General features: G+C 40.7%; 1 protein-coding gene across 3 annotated transcripts in view; it reads left to right on the top strand.

Moving 5' to 3' along the window:
• Window positions 1–19,223, top strand: part of C1QTNF7 (C1q and TNF related 7) — a 62,381-nt gene extending 43,158 nt beyond the window's left edge. For all 3 annotated transcript variants that reach the window (XM_089526890.1, XM_089526891.1, XM_089526892.1), the window contains exons 2-3: window positions 14,838–15,083; window positions 18,561–19,223. In XM_089526890.1, the coding sequence (XP_089383016.1) occupies window positions 14,838–15,083; window positions 18,561–19,192 (878 nt within the window). In that variant the 3' untranslated portion in view covers window positions 19,193–19,223. The remainder of the gene's footprint in view (window positions 1–14,837; window positions 15,084–18,560) is intronic.
• The last annotated feature ends 711 nt before the right edge of the window (window positions 19,224–19,934 follow it).

Genomic DNA, 19,934 nt, shown 5'->3' with positions numbered 1-19,934 from the left:
CCCTCTGATTAATGAATATGACAAGATGTTCAGTCTTGTTCTCCAATGCCACATGACAGATCTGTATTTTAAATTTTTGATACTTCTGTCTGTCCTCCTTTAAATTGCTATTGTCCATCTTTCATCTCAGATTCAGCAACATTACACTGTATTGCCAGCAACATGTGTGAAAAGGAACCCAGGTTTTGCAGGAAGGGGACCTCTGGTTTGTTTAAAGCTTGCAAATTAAGAAAATCATCTTAATAATATTTATGTGCAATTTATCATGCTTCAATTATTTATGATGACAGGTAGAGACCCCTTATCTAATTCAGGTAACTCTCCCTGTCTTCTGAGATTTTACTAGGCTTTGTTGATATACTTGCAGATGTAGCTGGCATTGGGTGTTGACATGCTTGGTTATGTTCCATGCATGCAGCTGTACTTTTTTGGCCAACACATAATGTCCATATTGAGTTGAAGCTGAGGTGCATTAAAGTAAACTTATGCATGTGGTGTCATCATACATTGTTGTATGTGGTGCATTATATGTTGTTGCATATTATTCATTGTATGGTTGCATATGGTTGTGTAATGTGTATTAATGTGCTGTACACATTTTCTTGGGCATTCATTGCAGTTCTGAAACAGCGTGACATAATACAACTGATATTTCATAACTTATGCTGCTTCTGCTTTATCTTGGCTTATATCTGAATAGACAAGAGATTGGAACTCATAGGCCTAAGCCTTATTGCTAGTCCAAACTGGAGCAGAGGCATTGAATCAATTGGATTTACTGATGTCTTGACTCATTACTCAGCAATTGATTCAATGGATTTATTCTCATTTAGACTGATCAACATGAATCCAGCCATAAGAAAGGTTTTTTTTCTTTTAAATTGCCTTTTAGAACTGCTTTCTCTGCAAAGCAATCTGCAGAAGAGGTAAGAAACAAGGTAGAAATTAAAGGTGATCTCATCTGGAAAGATGCCCAGGAAATAAGCACCGTTCAACTCCTCTGAATGCTTGGAAGATTAGTGTCTTATTTTGTCATATTTTTGTCTGATTTGTCCAGCATTTTTGAAACTTCAGTTTCTCTTACTACACAAATATAGTGCAGTGTCATCTAGTGGCAAAAGAGAATATTTCCCCCTACTGTTTCTTGTAATTCCTAAGATATATATGTTTGTGATAATGGCAAAGATGAGAAGGTGATATGCTTTGGTTTTGTTATTAATTATTAAATGTGAAAAAGATGTGGTTAAGAGAGTTCTAAAAAGTAAATTAAAGTGAAGTGGCTTATTCCAGCTATATTCACTGATACCATCTGTATCCAAAACCAATAAGAAAGTCAATGTGGTGTTGTGATTAGAACGATTTTCACCCTCATGGTGCCTTCCAGATATTCTGGATTAAAACTCTGAGCATACCTCATCATTCAAAATGCTCTCTGGGGATTAGTCTGATTAATGTCTTACAATCTGGAAAAAATACTGAGTGAGTTCGGTAGTGGAAACCCACTGGGTGACTTTGGGTGAATTACACTCTCTCAGCCTCAGAGGATGGCAATAGCAAACCCCCTCTGAAGACACCTGCTAAGGAAACCCCTTAATAGATTCACCTTAGGGTCGCCATAAGTCAGAAATGACTTGAAGGCACACAACAGCAACATTGACCATACAGGGCACACTACTGCAAAAGTTTGGAATGGCCTGTTACAGACTGACAAAATAAAGCTGCTTTGGGTCTCTTTGGAGGTATGCTATTTAAATGATGCATGGGTCCTAAGAGTCCGGAGGTCGCACCAAAGCCACACTCCATTCCTAAGCACCGGAGTGCAGCTTTTGGTGCAGCTTCCAGATTCCTAGGATGCATGCATCATTTAAATAGCATACCTCCAAAGAGACCCAAAGCAGCTTTATTTTGGCAGTCTGTAACAGGCCAATGTCTTGCTTTTTGATCTTATAGGACTTAAGTGAGATCTTAACTTTAGCTGGAGGATGCCCTTGGTATTTAGAGCTGAACGTCCAGTTACATTTGATACAGGGATATTATAAAAAAATGGCAGCAACTTTGGGCTTCCCCTTATGTTTAGGCACCATTGTCAGTATTGTGTGGTGGAGCTATAACAGAAAGTGATGTAACACAATGATGTCATGACAGAGGCCAATGTGTCTTAACATTAACCAACAAATATGAAGATGAATTCCATCCACACATGTGTGAACCATATCCTAGGAAAGTGCCTCTGAAATCTATGGAACTGGGGGCAATTAATATTTCACTGAAAACAAAACAGGGACCACTTATTTCCATGCAATGTCATCCCACATCACAGTGGCACTATTTGGAAATAAGGACATATGAGGAAGGCCAGTTAGATTGTTTCCATTTAATCAGCCTTTCTCCTTGTCAAATGACATTTGTACAGGGAAGATCCCATGAACAGAGACATAAATGATGCTGCCTGGTATGTGGCATAGATTTGGGTTGTTTCTTTCAATGGCTGTGCTGAACTGCATTAGGAGGATTTCCCTAGAGTTCATTGAAGAATGGTTCAACAGATCAGAAGAAAAGACATTTCTTTCAAATAAAATACATTTTTAGAAGCAAGCATTTATTGCTGTGTGATGTGACAGTGTTAGGAGGTTGGGGTGTTTGATTAGTATGAACGGAGAATTCATGAGCAGCCAGAAAACTTCAACAAAAGAGCAGTAAATTTCTTTGATATTTAGGAAGCTCTGGGAGCTAACAGAGTTTGGTTAGGGGGCAGAGAAAATAAAAATGCTTCAAAGCACATTTGTTGTTTAATTTGGAGGCAGGCTGAGAGTGGGTTCAGCTGGAGTGAGCAAAAACTGAGATTCAGACTTGATGGATTGCATTAGTGGATTTCTGCGAATTTGCTGTTGGATCAGCAGCTCCACTGCCTGTTCCTAGGAGTGTGTTTAAACAAACTATGCTTGCAAATACAAACAAATACAGTAAATATGCCACAAATCTCGGTTACCTTTCTCACCCAAAAGAAAACAAACCCTTTAGTACTCTCTCTGTAATTTCCTCCTCTCCAGAAAGTCTGAGTATGTAACAAGTGAATAATTTTGCAAAGGTTTTTGCCAAGACCACTGGTTTTACTTTTAAACACTAGATTCCTTGTGCATGCTGTGACTCATTTACTGAACCTGCTTCTCTTTATTTCCCTTTATCATATGAGAGTGTGGAACTAAGATTGTTTGGTCTACAAAGAAATGTGGTGCCTCCTGCAGCAAAACCTTCCAGCTTGTTTTGTCTACGAGAGTTTATTGGATCCCAACGGCAGGTTAGCCTGCTAGGGAGGACTAGATCTATCTGATATATTAATGTGTCATTACATTCGTACCACTGTCATAACATTACTTCCCACAGCCTTAATGGTTGTTTTAATAAGTAAAATTTGACATTCCAGATGTTTGCATTTCAACCAGGGTCTACAACAGCTAAGCTCCAGGTCCCTCTGCTGACTGCAGTCAGTGTCTCTTTGAAGAGAAAGGCAGACAGCATTTCTAAACACACACATAGATTTGCTATTTCTGCCTGATTACAAAAGGGGAAGAAGAAAAGTGCTTTTCTGACTTTATCTCCCTATGATATATTCATATCAATTTTAGTTCAGAACTGGGTGTGGAGGTTGGGTCATTTTGGTAATTCTTACCCCATTATTTAGCACGTACCCCAAAGTGCACAGATTTGTGCGTGTGTGCACTTTTGAATTGCCTGTAGACCTATGATGATCTCATGAATTTCATAGGGGTCTCTTAGACAAGGAGTACTCAAAGGTGCTTTTGCCAGTTCCTTCCTCTGAAATATAGTGCCTGTAGTTATATATTACGTTTGAGTGTAAGGTGTGAGCCTGCCTATTCCTGCACCCTGGAGTGAGATTTGCTTCTTTGCTTTATTCCACTTAACTGTGAGCTCACAGCAACTGGCAGAAATGTTATAACTATCCAGAGGAGTTGAATTGAAGACCCACCCGGGGTGCATCTACAAGGGAGCAAAATATGCATTCCCTGCATTACTGAGACTGAGGCACTGAAAATCATTCATGCCTAGAATCCTTATATTTCCAGTGTTTGCATTTCATTTGAGTGTCTAAAATGTATTTGTAAATGCTCAAGTTATATTTCAAGTTATTGCCATGCTAGACATTTGACAACTGAAAGAAAATTTCATTGGGGAGAATTTTCATTTGGGGAAGGCAACACCTTCACCACCACCCCCTCATCCTGTAACTACACCCCATCCCTGCTTGCACTTTTGGACCTTAGCTAGGATATATTACTTTGGGGGGGGGGGGGCAATAATAGCCAAAATCCTCTCACCAGCAAAGCCACAGTTATCCAATAAAGGAACTTGTCTGCCTGTGACATGGGTATGCCAGTCCACATGTTTCTGGTCACTTCTAATTTCTTTATAACCATGGCTGGAAGCCAGTAAAGATTTAGGGTAGGCAAATAATTAAGATTTCAAGATTTCCAGTATACATTATTTGTTGTTGTTGTTATGCACCTTAAAGTTGCTTCTGACCATTGGTGACCCTCCGACTATGATTTTCTTGGCAATATTTATGTGAGGAGGTTTGCCATTGCCTTCTTCTAAGCCTGAGAGAGTGTGAGTTGCCCATGGTCATTCAGTGGGTTTCTATGGATGGGCACGGACTCAAACTCTGATCTCCCTTTTAGGAGCTAGCATGGTATGGTGGTCTGAGCAGTGGACTAGGACTGCAGGAGATCAGAGTTCAAAACCCAGCTCAGCCATGGAAAGACACTGGGTGGCCTTGGGCACATTGCTCCCTTTCAGCCTCAGAGGAAGACAGTGGAAACCCCCTCTGAACAATTTTTTCTGGGAAAACTTATGGCCACCATAAATTGAAAACAACTTGCAGGCACACAACAACAACACAATAATTTACCAGGAATATATTTGTTGAGAGCACACAAGACATTGCAGCAATTATAGAACCATAATCTCTCATGCAAGCAAAATCATGCTCAAAATTCTGCAACATAGGCTCCAAACATACATGGAAAGAGAAATCCCAGAGGTCCAAGCAGGGTTCAGGAAGGAAGAGGGATCACATTGCAAATATATGATGGCTAATGGAGCATAGCAAGGAGTTCCAAAAGAAAATCAGCATGTGCTTTATGAACTATAGCAAAGCCTTTGACTGCATAGATCATGAAAGGCTATGGAACGCCCTTAAAGTCATGGGAGTGCCAACACATCTGATAGTCCTGATGAGGAACCTATACTCAGGACAAGAGGCTACTGTCAGAACAGAACACAAAGAAACAGAATGGTTCTCAACTGCAAAGGGGTCAGACAAGGCTGCATCCTATCACCCTACCTGTTCAACATATATGCAGAACATATTGAAAGGAAAGCAGGCTTGGACACAGAAGAAGGAGAAGTGAAAATAGGAGGAAGAAATATCAACAATCTGACATATGTTGATGACACCATAATACTAGCAGAGAACCTCACAGACCTGGAACAACTACTAAGGAAGATCAAAGAAGAAAGTGCAAAGGCAGGCTTACAGTTGAACATAAAGAAAACAAAAATGACCACAAGAACTTACACACATTCAAACTAGAAAATGAGGAAATAGTAATAGTAAAAAAGTTCTCATATCTGGGATCAAACACTGATCGGAACAGGAATTGCAGCCAGGAAATCAGAAGAAGAGTAAGAATGGGGAGGGTGGCTATGAAAGAACTAGAAAAGATCCTAAAATGCAAAGACATACAACTCAGCACAAAAGTCAGAATCATACAAGCCATTGTATTCCCTGTTACCATGTATGGATGTGAGAGCTGGACAGTCAAGAAAGAAGACAGGAGGAAAATCAACTCATTTGAGATGTGGTGCTGGAGAAGAGTGCTGAGGATTCCATGGACAGCCAAAAGGACAAACAAATGGGTCCTAGAAAAGATCAAGCCAGAAATATCCCTAGAAGCCAAGATTACAAGACTTATACTGTCATACTTTGGACACATCATGTGAAGGCGTGAATCATTGGAAAATACAATAATGTTAGAAAAGGTTGAGGGAAAGAGAAGAAGACCACATACTAGATGGATGAATTTTATTAGAGAGACCAGGACCTGGGCAGAGCAGTAGAGGATGGGGGGCCAGGAGATGTCTCATCCATAGGGTCGCCATGGGTAAAGATCGACACGAAGACAGTTAACAACAACAAAAGTATCAACATATCTCCTTGTAGTACCTTTCCTTGAGCTTAAGTAACAGATAGAGGATGGCTTAAGAAAAGAAAAGGTAGCCCTGGTGGTTCAGTGGTTAAATACCAGTACTGCAGCCACAACGTTGTGAGATTGATCCCAGGGCTTCAGGTTGACTCAGCCTTCCATCCTTTTGTAGGTCGGTAAAATGAGCATCCAGATTATTGGGGTAATTGGCTTACAGATTGTAAACCACTTAGAGAGTGCTGAGTTCACTATGAAGCAGTATAGAACTGTAAATGTTATTGCTAAATGCCAAAGACATTTAGATTTTTAAAGTGGCAAGCAATTTCTTCCACTTCACTGTTTCTCCAGTTGTCCCCAAGTATAGCTCTCATGAAGCATACAAGTTTAAGGGCACAAAGAGGATGTGGCAGAACATAAATGTAAGACAACTAAGGGCTACATACAGACATGTAGCTATGAAGGACACTGACACACATACCCAAATAAGAATTTTGTCCCCCAATGAAATTTTCATTCAGTCTCCAAATTGCAATAATTTGACATTTCAGTTGAATATTTAGAAATATATAGTTTAAGCATCCAAAGAAAAGGTGTAGGCAAAGTGACCAGGGGAATGCAAATGTGGCAAATACAAGTTCTAGGTGTGCATGATTTTCAGTCGGTATCCCTGACATCAAATCTTCCAACATTCAACAAATAAAAATTGAGACACTGTGATGTTTGACAGATAAAAACTGGGACACTGTAAGAGGGTGAAGCTTCAGTCAGAATCCAGCAGCTCAGTGGTTCAGCATTCAGAAATGTTTCAGCCTATGGAAGTTTGACTCAGATGTGCCTTAGGCAAAAGTGGAACTCAAGAGTACATGCCAGCATTCGGCTCCAGATGACAAAACAGTAAGAAAAGTCCAGTACAACCCAGCAGAGCAAATGCATACGGACCCTATAATACATTTAAGCAATTTGAATCCCATTTCACTATTGAGGAACACTGGGTTACAAAAATAAGTGATTAGCCTATAATCAAGAAGTGAATCCATGGCAGAAAAATGACAGTTTAATAGAGATATGTTACATAAGAGCCCTGGTGGCACAGTTGTTAAACTGTAGCCACAAGGTTATGAGTTCAACCCCAGGCAGGGCTCCAGGGTCCACTCAGCGTTCCATCATTTTGTAGGTTGGTAAAATGAGTACCTAGCTTGCTGGGGACAATTGACTTACACATTGTATACTGCTTAGGGAGTACTAGTTCACTGTAGTAGTAAGTGGTATAGAAATGTACTTCTTATTGCTATTGTTATAGTAATAAAGAGTGTTTCTGAACAAATGCAGAAAGATTTTTGCTCATTATGGAGCACCTGTAACCTTGCCCTTTTGTACACACATAGCATGCAAAAATATTGTTTATAAAATGCTGGCATATCTCTTATACAGATTAAACCTTTCTGCTTAAAGTATGAATTAAACACTGTCTCTGAACTGTTGCTAGTAAATTACAATTGGAAATCAGATACAACAGTCTAGAAACTTTATTTACCCCCCACCCCACCCCCAACAATTGCGGTATGATTAAACCAAGTATGTGAAACAGTTCCAGCAGAAACACATTTGTGTTTCCAGGAATGTAAAAGGGCTTTCCATGGTGCTAAAGAACTCATTCCCACATTAAAATAACCCCATGATGTCAGTGGATGAGAGCATATATACATGAAAGCTGCTCTAAAGAGTCTGGTTTTCATTCTAGTTTCCAAGAAATGCATCAATAGCAGTGGTAAATGGGACACAGAACTCTTTAAAGTAAAAATATCCAGCTCCCCGCTTACCTTCTAGAGAACTGTTTCACTCATGAAACAATTGTTATTTTCAGATTTTCTATTTCAATAGTGCATGTGAATACAGTCATAGTCTATGATGGAAGACTCTATGAATGTTTTCACGGCAATGGGAAATAAGTTGTTTACTCAAAACTTTATTAGGTTACTTTATTTCTAAATCTTGATATCTAGCCATAGTAGATTGTACAAATTCTGTACAATCCACCACATCTACAAATCTAGACTACACTATAGAGGTTACAAAGCCAAAGGCTGCTTTACAAGCAGTTCAGTATTTCTGTAAGTGGGTCTTTGGCGGATTATGTTGGCTGTAGTAACCAGTGTGTAGTTGTAATGTTTGTGCTGGCACATGCATGGCTGGATAATTATTTTAGTGACAATTAAAGTAATGACCAACTACATTCATATTTTACTATTACTTCTTGGCATCATGCATAAAACCCAGGCAAACTGCCAGCTCTGCTTTGGCAAACTATGCAAAGAGACTCATTGTTTGGCATACTAGGGCTGAACTAGACATTTGCCAATAGATGCTGATCTGAGAACCATTTTCACTGCAAAGCAGTGGGGTATGGTATAGGTTACAATCAAGAAACAGGTTGTTTCAGGTCGTACCAAATGATGAGGTGGTGGAGTAGATGAAGTCAAGAACTGGTGTTTAGTCTGATGAGAGAGACAGTCACACTGATTGCGATGCCAATTAAAGTGGAAACATAGTGCTATAAGTATCATTGCAATCAATTCCCTGTGAAATCCTGGGATTTGCAGTTTAAAGCAGAGATTTTAGAATATTCAGCCAGAGACCAACTCTGGTGCCTCTGATCAAACAAATTGCAGGATTCTGTAAGATGCAGCCACAGCAATTAAAGTGAAATCATAGCACTGTATTATTTATTTATTTCAATTCTATGCCACTTTTCTCTCAGAAGGGATCCAAGGTGGCTCACAGATAAAAATATATATTCTTAAAAATATACAGTAAAATTTAAACAATTAAATAATCTAAGAACAGCATAAAATCACATAAAAATATACAAAAGTTAAAAGCATGACTAAAACACACCTACTCCTTAAAAACCAGGCTGATAAGATTATGTATCAATTGCCTGCTTGAATAAAAATGTCTTGGCTTGCCAACAAAAAGCAAGCAGGGAGGGGGCCGGCCTAGCCTCCCATGGAAGGGCATTCCAGGGTGGGAGCAGACACTGAGAGGTCTCTCTCTTGTGTCATCTCCAAGCAAGCCTGTGATGATGGTGGGACCAAGAGAAAGCCTTTCCCCATAGATCTTAGTGTTTGGGCAGGTTCATAAGGGGAGATACAGTTTTTCAAATAATCTGGATCTAAGCTGTATAAGGCTTTATAGCTCATGACCAGCACTTTGAATTATGCCTGGAAACGAACCAGTAACCAGTGGAGCTGTTTCAACAAGAGAGTTATACGTTCCCTATAACTAGCCCCAGTCAGCATTCTGGTTATAACATTCTGGACCTGCTGAAGTTTCTGAACAATTTACAAAGGCATCCCCATGTAGAGTGCATTACAATATTCCAAATGGGGTGTAACCAAGGCATGTATCGCTGTAGCCAGGTCTGACATCTCAAGAAACAAGCACAGCTGGCACACTAGTTGTAGCTGTGCAAATGAACCCCTGGCCACTGCTGAGACCTGAGCATCCAGATCCAGAGGTGAATCTAGGAGGGAACTGCATACAGGCTTGCATACCCAGTCTGCGAGCCTGTGATTTCAGGGGGAGCGTAACCCCATCCAGCACAGGCAAAGTCCCTGTTCCCTGATCTGCCTTATGACTGACCAGGAACACTTCTGTCTTGTCTGGATTAAGTTTCAGTTTGTTTACCCTCATTCAGTCCACTACTGACAGTAGACATTGGTTCAGTACAGAGACAGCTTCCTTGGAATCAGATGGAAGGAGACACAGAGTTGACTGACACCTGCATACTGGTGACACCGCACCCTAAATCTCCAGGTGATCTCTCCCAGCAATTTCATGTAGATGTTAAATAACATGAGGGACAGAATAGAACCCTGAGGGATCCCACAGGCCAACAGCCAAGGAGTCCCTCAATACCACCTTCTGAGTTTGCCCCTCCAAGAAAGACTGGACCCATTGCATAACAGTGCCCCCATCTCAGAGAGGTGACCCAGAAGGAAAGCATAATTGATGGTATCAAAAGTTGCTGAGAGATCCAGCAGGACTAACAGGTCACGCTCCCCCTGTCCAGTTCCCTGCTTATGTCATCCACCAAGGTGACTAAAGCTGTCTCCATCTCGTAGCCATTTCTGAAGCCAGACTGAAATGGATCTAGTTAATCCATCTCACCCAGAAACCGCTGGAGCTGGGAGGTCACTATTCACTCCAGAATGGAATGTTAGAGACTGTGTGATAGTTGTTCAGAATAGTGGGATCCAAGGAGGCCTTTTTCAATAAGAACTTCACCACAGCCTCCTTTAGGCAGGATGAAAACCTCCTTTGCTGCAGTGAGGCATTCACCACTCTCTTTACCTGTTCTGCCAGTCTCCCTCTAGCTGCTTTCAAAAGCCAGGAATGGCAAAGAGCCAGTATGCACTTCTCCGAGGATCCTGTCCACATCCTCAGGCTGCACAAATTGAAACTCATCCAATAACACAGGACAAGCAGGCAGCAAGATTACATCCACTGGACCTGTGTCAACTACAGCATCCAGGTCAGAGTTGATCTGAGTGATTTCGTCTGCAAAGTGTCTTGCAGATTCTTCATAGCGAGTTGTCGAGTAGTCTTTATTTTCTTCTTGTGCGTCAAAATGTGAAAGGCCTCTGACCACTCGAGACAACTCTGCTGGATGACACTGTGCAGACAAAGTGGTGGCAAAGAAGTATAATTTCTTCGCTGTCACAACTGTATGGCATAGACCTTCCAATGTGCTTTAGCTGTGCTGGGTTGGACACACTCCACGTTTTCCGCCATTGTTGCTCTAGTCTCTGGCCCTTTCATTTAATCACTGCCAGCAACCTAGTGAACCAGGGGGCTTGTTTGGCTCCACTTTGTGGAAGGCAGTGGTTGGAGACAATCATGTCCACTGCCCCAGCATTTTTCCTTTTCCAGAGATCAGCCAGGACTTCAACAGGATCACCTGCCAAGGCAATAGGAAACTCCCCAAGAGCCATCAGGACTCCATCACCTGGGGTGGACCATCTTAATTTACCCCCCACCCCTGCAGAGGGTTTGAGTCCCAGTGAGTCTAAACCCTACGGGTAGTGATCAGTCCGTGGCAATGGAAATACAGAAAGTTCCTCTACACCCATATCACCATCATCCCAGGGTGTGTCCTGAAGCATGGACAACACCTGATACTACTTTGGACAGCCCTGTGGTTGTCATGGCAGACATGAAGTTGAGCGACTCCTAACAGAGCAGTCCAACACCACTGCAAAGACCACCTCAGCCAGCTCAGGAAGGGAGACTGTTGAACAATGAGATGGGCACTACACCAACAGAATCCCTATTCTGCCTTGAAATAGACACTCATACCCAGCAGATTGTGGGGCAGGACACCTGGTAAGGGAGATGAAATCCTGATAGACCTCTGCCACTCTGTCCCCCAGGCCTCATCAGCTGCTGTACAGAGAACCCAGGTGGACAAAGCTGAAAAGCGGAAGGAACTGGCAAAACTACCTTTGAGTACTGCTTGCTTAAGAAAACCTTCTGAAATTCATGAAGTGTCATAAGTTCGTAGGTGACATATACACACATACAGTACTGATAGAATAGAAATAAATCCCTTTGGTTTGCCTCTGCATTCTTCTGTGTTAACATAAAATTAAACACCACATTTGGGCAAAGACCATAGGAAGCTGGCCTATAATGAACCAGACTAATGGCCTAGTATTTTCTATACTGACTGCCAGTACCTCTCCAGCACTTCAGAAAGCTGTTTTTCCCAGTACTCGAGATGGTCAGTATTGAATCTGGGACCCTTTGCAGGCCAAGCATGTGTTTTCCCTTTTCACTACATTCACGCCCCTCTTTTTATTTTTATTTTTTCCCCTTTTTGAACAAACCAAAGAGCTGGCTAGAACATTAGTCACAGTTTCTAAAATGAAAATACTTACATTTTGTACATTAGCTCATTGTTGTTGCAGATTTTATGACAAATTTACATTTTCTGTCTATAAGACAAATTTAAAGTAATTGTATTGATACAGACAGATTTTTTTTTTAAATTGCAAAAACAGTACAGCTACTGAGGGTACAAATTGATGCATTTTGTTGGAGCCAGGAGCACCCAAGTGGCCCAAAGAGGACCATGTAGGGCCAAGGAGCTCCTGAGCAGCCCCAAAGACCACTTTGTGGGGCCAAGGCGCATCTCTGTGGCCCTGAGAAGCACACACACAATCCCGAAGAGCACCCATGGAGGGCCAAAGGGCACTCATGCAGCCCTGAGCAGTTCCCACGAGGGGTGAAGTAGCAACTGCGTGGGCTGGAGCAGCTCTCATGTGATTGAAACAGTGTCCGCATGGGGCCAGGAGCCAACCTGGTGTCACCCCCCTTCTAAGGTATCACCTGCTGCGGCCCACATCATCCACACCCCTCCAATGATGCTACCTTTCCTCTTACTCCCACTTTTCCCAGCTATACTCATCATCTTCCTTTTCTTTCTCTCCCTTTCAGACTCCCCAATTCACTTTTTCTCACCCCCAAGAAAACCCTTTATCAATGAATGGGATAAGTTAGATTCTCAGCATTTCAAAGTTGTAAGTCACATTTAAATTCAAGACAGCTTGCTGCTGAATGGACATGCATAGATATTATTGCCTTGTTGGTCTTCATTGTCCTGCTAATTGGTTAGAGTTGGTTTACTTTACTTATTTATGTCTCAGAATCCTATTCATTATTGCACAGCATACAATTACCTGGTTTATAGCAATTTTAAAAAATCATACATTGTTTCCTGTCTTCTAAAACATTGGTTCCCTTATAAAATACAATTTCTAGTTTTGCCTTTGTGGGGTGTCTTTCAAAGGTTGTAAATGTGAGTTGCTAGAGTTCCTGCCAGGATTTAGCACCTTCCCTAGGATCTCTACAAGTGAAATCTTCAAGTTGAGCAGTGTATATATCTTGACTATAGTGTATATGCACAGAAATTGCATGTGGGGAAACCTTAACGCACCATCCCATGCACAACCTGCTATCCCACATTCTGGAAACATTTATGTTGAACTCTGGATGACATATTGTAGGATAATCAGGTTTTTAAATAGCCCAAAGAACAAACACTCTTTTGGAGTGCAATCAATGCAGAAGAGGAAATAATTATAGTAGAAGAAGTAAAGCCTTCAACAGTATGTCAATGACTGGATGGAGGTTTGGGCAAATATCCTTGCTGTAGGAACTGAGGAGTTACAAGCATGCCTTTGTCTTCAACAGGGTATGCTGTAGTACATTAGACAAATGCAGCAGCAATGCTTTCATAACCAAGTTTCAAACCTTTGAGACTTGCAACTAAGATTAATATAACTAAAGAGTAACTATAATATACCAGCACATATATGGGAAGATTATTTCTCTACTCTGTTCAGAGATAGTGGAGGGCGTGAGTCCATGACATTAGAAGCATTAAACTATACTCCATTGAAGTTATTAGATTCCCAGAGTTGCCATCTGTGACCCATCACAAAGTAAACACAATGATCTCCATGATTAGACCCAGTAAAGCTCCAGGTCTGGATCTGATCATGCCTGGATTTTTAAAAACTAACATCATATGGTGGGCATTTTTGTTGGCAGCCCTCTTTACTCCTATTAACTGGACAGCTCACTTATCAAACAGCTGGTCCCAAGTCATCATAATACTCATGTACAAAAAAGATGTTAGGAATGACCCAACAAATTATTGTCCCATCAGTTTACTGTCTGTTGTGGGAAAACTGTCATACCTTTTTTTTCTTCCTATAATGCATTTCATTTGGCCAGTAACAGTATAGCCTTTTTGTGTATTTTTCTGCATGGCCAATACAGCTACCCCTGAATATGTTTCCCATTTGAACAGAGAATCCCTACACACACTCCTACCAAACATGTAGTTGCTGGATGTTGCAGCCAGTAGATCTATGTGGGGGGGGGGGAGGCATATAGGGTCTCAAACTATATTTGATAGGATGCTTCCAAACCTGCTACTGGAATAGATGTAGACACACGAGAAGAGCCACAGATCTGCTTTGCAGCAATGCTAAGCCACATGTGTCAGTACAGGTTGTTCTGGAATGCCCCTGTAAGTCTGCTTCAAGATCTTGATTCATTATCTACACACATTGGCCAAGTACCTACTTTGCCCCGCATAGTATAACAGTTATGCAGGGAGATGTTATGCCTGCTGGAATTTTCTAAGTTCCTTAGCATTGTTTGCTTCATCCTTCAGATTCTTTGTTTTGTACCCCTAGGTTTTACCCTTGACTTATCCACAGGTCATATCAAAATCCATAATTTTGGTCCCAAAACATGCCCTTGACTTATACGTGAGGTCGATTTATAGTCAAGTATATACAGTAATTATGAATCAAATACCCTTATAAAACTGCAAACCATGAATCTAATTTACAAACAGAAACGAAAACAAAAATGCATATTCAACATACATTTTGCGTGCAAATCTAAAATATGCATGTGTCCTGCATATGTATTACACCTATGTCAATGCACATATTTTATACATGTCTCTAAACTAATCTTAAAGCTTGGATTAAACAAGATTAATTTATTGTCTGCACATCTGTGTTCTTTTTTCAGCACCAAGGATGTTTGTATTCCTATATATTACAAGTTTTGCCATCTGTACAAGTGGGCAATCTCTCCACAGCCAGTTTAAAGGAGAAAATTATTCTACAAAATACGTTTGTAGCATACCTGGAATGCCAGGTCCTTCAGGTCTTCCTGGAGATCAAGGATCACCTGGACCTCATGGGCGCATTGGTATCCCTGGACGAGATGGTAGAGATGGCAGGAAGGGAGAAAAGGGTGAAAAAGGAAACGCAGGTACTGAATATTAATCTATTTTTAAAAAGAAACTCTGCTATAAACATTTATAGGGGTGTCAGTGTCTCCAATCCTTGGTTTGTAGAGCTCCAAGCATAGCTCTCCCATTGATCTAGTGTAATGGCTACAAGAGAGAGGTAGGGATCAGGAAGGCTTTCCTTCTAGATCAATTGATTGACCTTAGATAAGCCATTGGTGTTGATTTGGGGCCATCATCAGAGCCACCAGACCAAACCAAATCCAGGGATGTCAAGATGAACAAATTTATCTGTGATTTGTGAGCACAGCAGATGTTTTATAACAGAAACATCCAACTTCTGTGCTGCCATGGTGGGCTGACAAAGTAGCAAAAGCATACAACCAACTATCTTGATTCCTGATTAATCTTCTGCCATTTCACTTTTTCAGTTGCTTTTTAACTATTCCAGCTCGGCTGTCCTCCTCCCACTTTCCCCCCTTATCCTGGCCTACTTCAATTGCTGAAAAATGAGTTAAAAGGGCAAAAATAATTTCTACCCAATTAACAGAAAAAGAGAAGAGGAGAGGGTGGAATGGAATCTTGCTCTTTCCAGTAGGCTCAAGCCATACCAAACTGTTATCGCTTGTGTGTTCTTCCTCGTTTATAACTTTTACCATCGTGATGTTACTTGGCCATATATTTCCCAGTTTTCATGTGTAAATTTTGCAGGGTATACAGGAGCACCTTGGGAGCTGCCACATCTCTTTGTGGGATGGGATGCCCATCTTCCTTGCCCAAAACATCAAAGTCAAAGGAAAGATGCACACCACATGTTTTTAAGGGCCATTCCCAAAACCGTAAACAAAACAATATGCATGGTGCAGGTCTGATTTCAGAAGTTCTGAAAGTACAAAGCACTACAGTCACTGCAGCACACATATACCTAACATGGATAGATTGACGGGTTAGGTCCTCAAATATCTCATTTTCTCCTATTCATTGGAATTCCACACAAGAGTAAACAGTTCAATAAGACCTAATATTCTCAAACTGTTGAAAATCTGTAGATTAAAAAATCCATTGATATGGAGGGCTTGACTGTAGAACACAACACCCTCTTCCTCTCACATCTCCAATGTGGTGCATGAACATAATGCTGATTTATGCTGTAGTAAAGGTGATAACAATTGTGCAAATGAGGTGCTTTACAATAATCACTAATGCAGTTACACTTGGGGACCTATTACAGTATTTTCTGAAGTTCTTCAAACTGCTTCAGTTCAAGCTCTGAAAGAGCTTGGTTAAAAGGATTATGAGTGTCTCGGTCTTGCATGTTTCATTCTTTTAGAATATTCCTCTACTGGCAGTCCTTTTCCTTTAGATCAGACTTGCACAACTTGGCAGTAGGAAGAGGCCAAAATTAAAATAGGTTAACTTCTTTGGGCTGCAGATAGGTTTTAATTAAATATTAATGAATAATTATTAATTAAGATCATTCATATTAATTCCCTCCTCTTCTTCCTCTGCCTGGCCCTTTCCTCAAGCAGCGGAGGAGCATTGCGAGTGTTCACCCATCCTCATCCTCCACCCGGCCTTTTCCTCGGGAGAAAGCCTAGCAGCAGAGGAGCCTCATAGGGCAAGTATTTGCCCATCTTCCTCCTCTGTCCGGCCTCCTCCTCAGGAGAAAGCCAGATGGTGGAGGAGCCTTGCTCAACAAGCATTTGCCCAACCTCCTCCTCTGCTGCCTGGTCTTCTTCTCAGGAGAAGTCCAAGCAGTGCAGGAGCCTTGAAGTCATTCCAGATCTTTGTGGACCACCCAAAATCCTTTGGCTGGCTGCATGCGGCCCCCAGGCCATATGTTGTGCAGGGCTACTTTAGATCTATTTTTCCACTCTCCCTCAGAAATGAGAGCTGTTCGGAGAAAACAGAGAGGATTTCACCTTAGCTGTGATTGGACAGCTGCGTGGTTTCTGATCCCCTCCCCACCTTTCTGAAGCAAAATGTATTTGCAAACACAGCCACTTTGTTTTTTAGTGTGAACTTAGAGTGTTCCTTTACAAACTATTAGATGCCCCATACAGCATTTTCCTATCTCTGTGTCTTAAACAATCTGTAAGTTCTGGAAACTCAAAAAATAGAAAGAACCTGGCAGCAGGTCTGAGTGGGAAGTTCAAAATATTTTTTCTTTCAATGTAAAAATTCTCATTGTTCTATAAATAATAATAATAATAATAATAAATAAACTTTTATTTATATACCACTTTTCCTTCAGATCAAAGCGGTTCACACACAATAAAACTATATGACCCATGTCATAGTGCAATATGTCATCAGTTACAAATAATACAATCGAAAATTTTAAAAACAATATATAAAAACAGTCGGGGACATCAGATAAATAATCTTAATCTATTAGGGACTAGTTTCTCTACAGCGAATCGGGAGGGTAAGCTATCCGGAAGAGATAGGTTTTCAATGCCTTCTTAAAGGCTTCCTGTGTCGAACTAAGTCGAATCTCTTCCGGGAGTGCGTTCCAATGGGTTGGAGCTGTCCTCGGGGCTTTGACTGTTTAAAAGCTACAGCATTATTTTTGGATGTGCCCATTTAATTTTCAGACCAGTAGTTAATGGGGTACCTAAGTTTTTCATGAAAGGGAAAGAAAATTATCACCGTGCAGTGATTCGGGTATCAGAGAGAAAAGGGGTGGCAGAGGAGGTTAGTGTATCAAGAGATATGCAGCACTGGAAAGAAAGGAATCAATGTAGTTGGGATCCAGATATTTATATAACAGGGTTGGGGAAAGTGTGGTCCTCCCGATGTTGTGGGACTCTAAATCCCATCTGCCTCAGTCAGCATGGCTAATAATGGTGCAAGTTGTAGTCCTGAAGTTGATAGGTTCCCTAGCCTACTATATACAGATAAATCAGGAACAAGGACAACTTATTTGAACAAGACTGGGTCAGGCTACATTTAATAGAATCTCCATATCACTAAAGCATTGTGGATACACTTGAGTTCAAAGGTTTTGGAAAACAATAGATTCTGAAAGAATTTCGTTCATATGCAAAGACTAACATGTGGGTCTCAGTTTGTAGAACATAAATGGATTTGCACATCAAGTCTGATTTATTCAGTTGTTTGTTAACAAATGTCTAGTTTTCAATAAGAATTTTGTGCCAAGTGTTTAGTGAACTTTAATAAATGTTCCTTTGATTAATTGAAGCATGGTTTTTAAGGGCTTCTTGAATGTCTGTTCATTGACTCGGTTGAACTATTTAGATTTTACCTGGTCATTCAAAAAGTGGATATTTTGATAGTAACACCAAATTAGATCACATTCCTTTTATAAACAGTGATAGTTCATGTCTAAAAATGTTAGTAGGAGGAATTCTCACTATCTGAGGAATTTGTTTCTTAGAGGGATGAAGGAACAGAATTCTCTGGTATTGAATTGTCACTAACTGTACACCTGATTTATATCATATGCTCAATGTTAATAACTAATTCATTTCTTTAAGGTTTAAGAGGGAAGACTGGTCCTGTAGGACAACTGGGAGAGAAAGGAGACCAAGGAGAACCTGGTAAAAAAGGACCTATGGGATCAGGTGGTGTTAAAGGTGATGTAGGTCCTGTTGGCCCAGCAGGCCCAAAAGGAGAGAAAGGAGAAAGAGGAAAAACAGGCTTACCAGGAGTCTGTAAGTGTGGGAAAATAGTACTGAAATCTGCCTTCTCTGTTGGAATCACCACAAGTTACCCAGAAGAAAGAATTCCAATTGTGTTCAATAAAGTCTTGTTCAATGAAGGTGGGCATTACAATCCTTCAAATGGGAAGTTCATATGTGCCATTCCAGGGATTTATTACTTCTCATATGATATCACATTGGCAAATAAACATCTTGCTATTGGTCTAGTTCATAATGGAAAGTTCCGGATAAAAACATTTGATGCCAATACAGGAAACCACGATGTAGCATCTGGGTCAACAGTGATTTACCTTCAGCCAGAAGATGAAGTATGGCTTGAGATCTTCTACACTGATCAAAACGGCCTCTTTGCCGATCCCACATGGGCAGACAGTCTGTTTTCAGGATTTCTCTTATATGTTGATACAGACTATCTCGATGCCCTGTCAGACGAAGATGATCTGTGATTTTAGAAATGTTTGAGGTGAACTAAATGAACATAGGAAAATATACAGAATGTGATCTTCGCTTTTAATAAGACAAAGCAATGAAGGATTGGTCTGGGATTTTGATTTTGCTGACAAAAATCCAAAAGTAAGAATTATTGTCTAGGCTGTCTGCTTTCATTGTTGTCTGTTGCTGTTTTTAATCTCACAGATGTTTCTACTAATTCAGTGTAAATAATTACCTTCTCAAAAATGTTTCTAATAATATTTAAGTGAATTTGACCTGATGTGCATGAGGTTTTATTGAAAATATGTGGGGTAACAATGTAGTTCTTATGAATGGCCTGGGTGTCAAGGTGCTTATCATATTAAGTGGTTATACTGCAACTGCACTGGATGAATCCCATCTTTGGCCAGGGCTTATCAACCAATGTTGTGGTTCTCCTAGTGTCTTCCCAGTGGATGACTGCTGGGAAAGCACTACTTTTTTGACTGGAAATAATCAATTGATGATCCATTTTTATTTATCTACTATTTCTGGTACAAATATCTCATTCTGATTAATGGCAATACTGAGTAGTTACTGAATGTGGTGCTATGTGGGTGTGACTTGTTTTCTCCTCCCCAAGATTCCCCTACAGGCAACCTCAGTTTATTTCTGGTGATGGGATTAGTAGGATACTAGCTGGAGTCATGGCTTCACAAGAAGCTTCACAAGAAAATAATTTTGATCTATCACTTCCTTCCCTGTCTACCACTACAG

This window comes from Sceloporus occidentalis, unplaced genomic scaffold (assembly GCF_023333645.1).
Source record: "Sceloporus occidentalis isolate IW3139 unplaced genomic scaffold, rSceOcc1.0.p SCAF_5, whole genome shotgun sequence".
Lineage (NCBI taxonomy): Eukaryota > Metazoa > Chordata > Lepidosauria > Squamata > Phrynosomatidae > Sceloporus > Sceloporus occidentalis.
The sequence above is the reverse complement of the archived record's forward strand: the minus strand, read 5'-3'. Positions and strand labels throughout refer to the sequence as shown.